Raw genomic sequence first — 6,099 nt, 5'->3', positions numbered from 1 at the left:
ATTTCTTTGTTCATCTTCAGTTTCCTGCATCAGTGTTTCATAGTTTTCAGATAGGGCTTTCACGTCCCTGGTTAGGTTTACTCCTAGGTGTTTTATTCTTTTCAATGTGATTTTAAACTGAGTTTAGACTTGAGGATATGGGGAGGGGGAAGGGTAAACTGTGACACCACATAGCACAGGGAGATCAGCTCGGTGCCTGGTGACCACCTAGAAGGGTGGGATAGGGAGGGTGGGATAGGGAGGATAGGGAGACGCAAGAGGGAAGAGATATGGGAACATATGTATATGTATAACGGATTCACTTTGTTAGAAAGCAGAAAGTAACACACCATTGTAAAGTAATTATACTCCAATAAAAATGAAAAAGAAAAACTTTCATTTTGTGATATTTCATTATTAGTGTATAGAAATGCAACAGATTTCTGTATGTTAATCTTGGATCCTGAAAGTTTGCTTAATTCATTCATTAGTTCTAATAGTTTTTGAGTGGAGGCTTTAGAACTTTCTATGCAAAGTATCATGTCATCCGCAGAGTAACGGTTTTACCTTGTCCCTTCCAGTGTGGGTACCTTTTATTTCTTTTTTCATCTGATTGCTGTGGTTAGGACTTCCAGTACTATGTTAAATATAAGTGGTGAGAGTGGGCATCCTTACCTTGTTCCTGAATTTAGTGGAAAGTCTTTCAGCTTTTCGACATTCACTATGATGTTGGCTGTGGGTTTGTCGTAAATGCCCTTATCATGTTGGGACATGTTCCCTCTATACACACTTTGTTGAGAGTTGTTGTCATGAATGGATGTTCAATTGTGTCAAAAGAGTTTCCTGCCTCTATTGAGATAATCATGTGATTTTTATCTTTCATTTTGTTGATGTGGTGTCTCACACTGATTGATTGGCAAATGTTGAATCATCCTTGTGACCCTGGAATAAATCCTACGTGATTTATGGTGTATGGTCCTTTTGATATACTGTTGGATTTGTTTTGCTAATATTTTGTCCAGGACCTTTTCATTTGTATTAATCGAAGATATTGCCCTCTCATTTCCTTTTTCTGTAGTGTCTTTGTCTGGCTTTGGTGTCAGGGTATTGGTGGCCTTGTTGCATTCTTATTTTATGATGTCTTTGAAATGCCATGTGTTATCATTTCAACAAAGCAACAACATATACAATTCATTTAACACGTTTATCTTTCTATGTCAGAAATGCAGTAGCAAAATGGAGGTAACAACAAGTTATTAACTATTTTTATTAATTATTAATTAAGTTTTACATTATTTTCTGTTTTTGAAATGCAGTTTATCACTTTCAACATGTAAGCAATAAGAAAAAATAATTGTAAAAAATTTTTTACTGAGTCTTTAAAATGTGTGTGTTATCATTTCAACAAGGAAACAATGTAAGCAACATTCATTACTTTTACATTCTTCTTTCTTACTAAGTCTTTAAACTACAATCTGTTTGCACATCAACAGTGAAAATGCAATCTGTTTTCATTTCAACAAGGAAACACTATACAGAAAATACTAATTATTTTTTCCATTCTTTTCTGTTATTGTTGACATTTTCTATGTTACCATTTCAACATATAAACAGTAGGAACAACCTATTAATTAACTTTATTTTCTCTCAATTAGTCTTTGGAATGCAATGTTTTATCACGTTGATATGTAAACATATAAACACGTAATTATTATAACATTTTTCTTACTAAGTCTTTGAAATACAATGCTATCATTCTAACATGTAAGTATATAAAGAATTTAATTTACATTCTTTTATCTTTACTGTCTTTGATATGGAGTATGTTATCATTTCATCATGTAAACAATACACGTAAATTATCAATTAGTTATTCTACATCCTTTGTTTCTTACTAACTCTTGGATACACAGAGTGCATACAACACCTAGGGTACATCACATTTGAGATTAGCCAAATTTCTAGAGTTCAGAAGCCACATATGGTTAGTGGGCACCATACTGAGCAGTGCAACTCTAGTGGAGGGGCAGAGGGAGCAAATACATAGGCAACAATGTGTACCATGAAGGAAATACACATGGTACCTTAAGAAAAAGCAGCCGCAGAATAAATCTACTTAAATGGGGAAGTAAGAGAAAACCTATCTGAGGACGTAACATTTGAGTCATAACCTGAGCCCTGAGCAGCTATCCAACAGCATAAAGAGGCCATTATCATTTGAGCAGACTACGTAAGGGGAAAGAGTGAAAAAAATACTGTGTTATGGGGGAATAAATAATTTCCCAAGTCCTCTAAGAAAGAGTAGAGAAACTGATAAATCATAGGAATGTCTACACTCTGAGTGAGATCAGGGACTTTATCTTTCTTAGCATCTGGAAAAGTACCTAAATCATAACAGATACTTGCTGAATGTGTGTGGAATAAGGAATAACTGAGCCAGGGGTCTGAGACCTGGGAAATCAGGTAGCAATATGCTGATGAAGATACCAGTAGGTAGTTGACATTGTTTGTTTGTTTCCTTTTAGTTGCATATCGTTTCTCATAAGCCACCTGAGGTAATCAGAAACACAAGAAGTTTGCAGGTCCCTAGAGGGTAAAATTATTCAACAACTACCACCTCTAGGAAGAGTTTCAATTGATCTGACTTGTGTCAAGTGCCCATAAATGGATAAGTGAACCAATCAGTGTGGATAAGGAAATGATGTACCATGACTGGGTCAGCTTACGTCACATACCCAACACTGTGGTTAGCAACCAGAGGATGTAGAGGGCAGTGGGCAAGAGATCCAGCGGACCTTTCAAATTCCTCTATTTCCGTTTTAAAGTTCCTCTTTTATAGAGATCAGTTTACATATCCAGCGTTACTAACCCCAGTTTCCTAGAACAGTAGAACTTTACATATGTGTCTCTACAAACTTGGGTTTCAGGCAAAAAAAAAAAAAAAAAAGTGAACGCTTTCATGACCACACATCAGTGTTGAAACACCTCCCTGTGCTGTGGAAATCACTCTGAACAACTGACCCATTTCATGTCGTTCCTCTGTGCCCCGTGCAGCATCGCTTCCAACTGAGCCTGAACTTCAGCAAGTTTCTGTCGGTCCAAACGGTCATGAAAAATCCATTCCTCGTAGCAATGGACAGGGACAGGATAAATCACATGCTTCAGCTTCATCAAGGAAGTCAAGTGCTGCAGAAGGCTCTTGAGCACAGGCATTGTAATGGGATTGAAGGCAAAGCTAAGGACATGGAGCTGAGTACAGTGGCTCAGGGCTGGGAGGATGGCAGAGAGAGTAGAATCAGTTATCATACAATTGTTTATCACCAGATGTTGCAGGGTGCTTGAGACCTTCTCCAGCAGAGCCTGGAAGGGCTCATAAACTTCTGAGAAGATGTGGTTGTTACTGAGACTCAATACCCTTAGGTGGGTGGCCTGAGAGCTCTGGGACAGGACAGTGACATCTCTGTGAGAAAGGTGACAGTGAGGTAGATACAGTGAATCCAACTGAGGTGGCACAACTCTATAGAGAGAAAAATGTAAGGTTATTTCAGAAGAATGAGGGCAATGAGCCCCAAATTTTAGGTACCTAAGGCTCTAGAATAAACTACTGTGTTCATGGTTTGCAATAAGTGGTTAATAATGTGGACTTTGAGATCAGACTTTATAGATTTGTGACCCTGAGAAAGTTACTTTACCACTCTGAGGTACAGGGTTTTAATCTTGAAAACGTGCAGTCATTATTATACAGAACTGCAGGAAAGATTAAGTGAAGAAATTGCATGCACTTAGTATATACGACATAATCAGTGTTGGATCTGATTCACTTATTTGGCGAGGATGGGTCTGGGAAAACAGCCAACTGAGGGTTTCCTTTGACTAGTACCAGATGACAAGCTCTCCATTCAGGGTGTAAGCCTGGGGGGAAATACAGGAGCAATATTATCTGGCAGTGTTAACTATTGGGGCCCATCCATGGACATGTGCATTAGTCCTATAGCTTAATGCTTCTCCATCTGAATGCCTCCCCTTCCTCTCTAGAGAGCTGTAAAGTCCAATAGGAGAAGGACTGAGTCTTTTTCACCAATATATTTACAGACTTCTTTTAGGATCTGCCCACGGTCACTGAATGAATGAATGAATGAATGAGCACAGCTTCCTTTTCTAACCTCATCTGCTGCTCAACATAAGGTACCCCTCTCTCCCCCAGCTATGTTCAAACTCCCAGCAGTGCCTATCCTGAGGCAAAGAGAGAAATGGGTTACAAGGAGCTTAGGAAGATCCAAGCATGGTCTCTTCTGTGTTAACAATGAGGTGATCAGGGAACCCAGGTTCCTCCCCACCCCCTCACCTGAGCAGTTTGTGCAGTTGATCTGTGAGGCAGAAGAAAGACAAGCTGAGCTCCTGGAGATGGTCCAGCCGCCCAAGGCAGAGGAGAAAAGATCTGAATTTCCTTCTATTATAAGTTTTAAAGGGGATGTTACACAGAGTAAGGCTGTTCAGGTGGATCACCTGAGCCAAAAGGGTGATGACTTCACTCAGATTAGCCTGATCCACTTCCAGGTTCTCAATGCACCCCAGATCCAGAAACTGCAGGATACTTTTGTGCCCAGACATTCTATCGATTTGCAAATCTCTGCAGCAGACGTGCAAGGACCCAACATTCTGCTGAATCTTACTACAAAGGAAAGAGAGGAATTGTTCTGTTCTCAAGGTACTATTGAGGGAAATATCCACTAGTAATTCCATGGGTTCCTGAGCTGACTGAGGCTCAGACCCGGAATTACCAATCCTGAGGCACCTGACTCTATGCTGAGCTTCTATCTTAAGGATAGAGTGCTGAGAGTAAATGCATGACTGAAAACAGAAAGGGAATGCGGTCCCAATCTCAGAGCATATTGTCTTACAGACCAGATCACTCCTTAAATCTAGGATCCTCAGTTTGGGCCCCCTGTAAGGAAAGGAAGAGACAGAACACATGAGAGATAGCTGATTTTAATATAACCCAGCAAGATCAATGATGAGAAGCAGGGACAGAACACTTTAACCCTGGTTTTCACTTCATTGCCATTCACCAAGAAGTTCTTTCCACACAAATGCAGCGTCTTTCATCCTTTCCCCACCCCCTCCTTCACCTCCGATCTTTCCCTGTCTCAATGCCCATACTCCACTTCTGTGTAATCGCACTCAAATCCATTCATAGTATCCTCAAACACCTCTACTCTATAATCAACTCTATAAGGCAATAGAGTCCCGAAGGACCGACAGCTCTGCAAAGACTGCAGTATTCACCACTGGCTACTGTTGGGAGACCGTTAGGTATTCCCCTGCCCCAGGCTACAGCATACACTCCTGCTGACTCCCTGTGTCTCTACTGGTCATAGTCTTACCAAGAGGAAGAGTTCTGGGCAGGGAGGATCTGCAGACCATCAATCATGGCTTCCAAGATGTCATAGTATGATTCCCGTGTGGTCAATGACCCAATATGGAGACAGCGAAAAGGCCAAACCCTCACCATTGCCTTTAGGATCATCTTATGCCCACCGGAGAAGGCAGCGTTGAACAATGGAACAAAGAGGTCTCTTGGGATTTCGTCCAGGGCATGGATAGCTGCAGGCTCATTATTCAGCAGACTCTTTGCAGCAAGCTCAAGGAGGGTGACTGTGGTCTTTTGGTCCATCTTCAAAAACCTGCTTCAGAGTGGAGAATTTTTAGAAATCCTGAGAAGGTATCTATAGTCACTTGTTTGCTTCCAGGGTTCGCTGTGGACAAAATACTTATTGAATAAGTATGTGGTGAACCATAGGGCCAACTCAAGTGACCACTACTATAGGAATAGAATGAAAATGGACTTGTGTGCACGCATGCATGCACACACACACACACACACACACACAGACACACACTTCCATGAGATAAAATACCATTAGACATCAGAGGTAAGTTAGCAGAAGACAATGCTGACCACCTAGCTGCCTTCCTCAAATTATTTCCTCCTGAGGAGCTTCCAGATGGCAGAAGAGTAAGAAGTGGAGATCACCTTCCTGCCCACAAATACATCAGAAATACATCTACATGTGGAACAACTCCTACAGAACACCTACTGAATGCTGCCAGAAGTCCTCA

The 6,099-nt window shown here is 40.8% G+C and overlaps 1 protein-coding gene across 1 annotated transcript; it reads right to left on the bottom strand.

Moving 5' to 3' along the window:
• Positions 1 to 2,982: 2,982 nt before the first annotated feature.
• On the bottom strand, positions 2,983 to 5,653 carry LOC309817586 (melanoma antigen preferentially expressed in tumors-like; the record flags this gene model as incomplete). The annotated part of the gene is made up of 3 exons (XM_082646868.1): positions 2,983 to 3,496; positions 4,325 to 4,924; positions 5,364 to 5,653. The coding sequence occupies 3 exons, from the start codon at positions 5,651 to 5,653 to the stop codon at positions 2,983 to 2,985; spliced, it is 1,404 nt and encodes a 467-aa protein (XP_082502994.1).
• Positions 5,654 to 6,099: the final 446 nt, after the last annotated feature.

The sequence above is a fragment of the Grampus griseus genome, assembly GCF_964374135.1.
Source record: "Grampus griseus genome assembly, chromosome: X".
Taxonomy (NCBI): Eukaryota; Metazoa; Chordata; class Mammalia; order Artiodactyla; family Delphinidae; genus Grampus; species Grampus griseus.
This window is presented reverse-complemented; position numbering and strand designations above follow the sequence as displayed.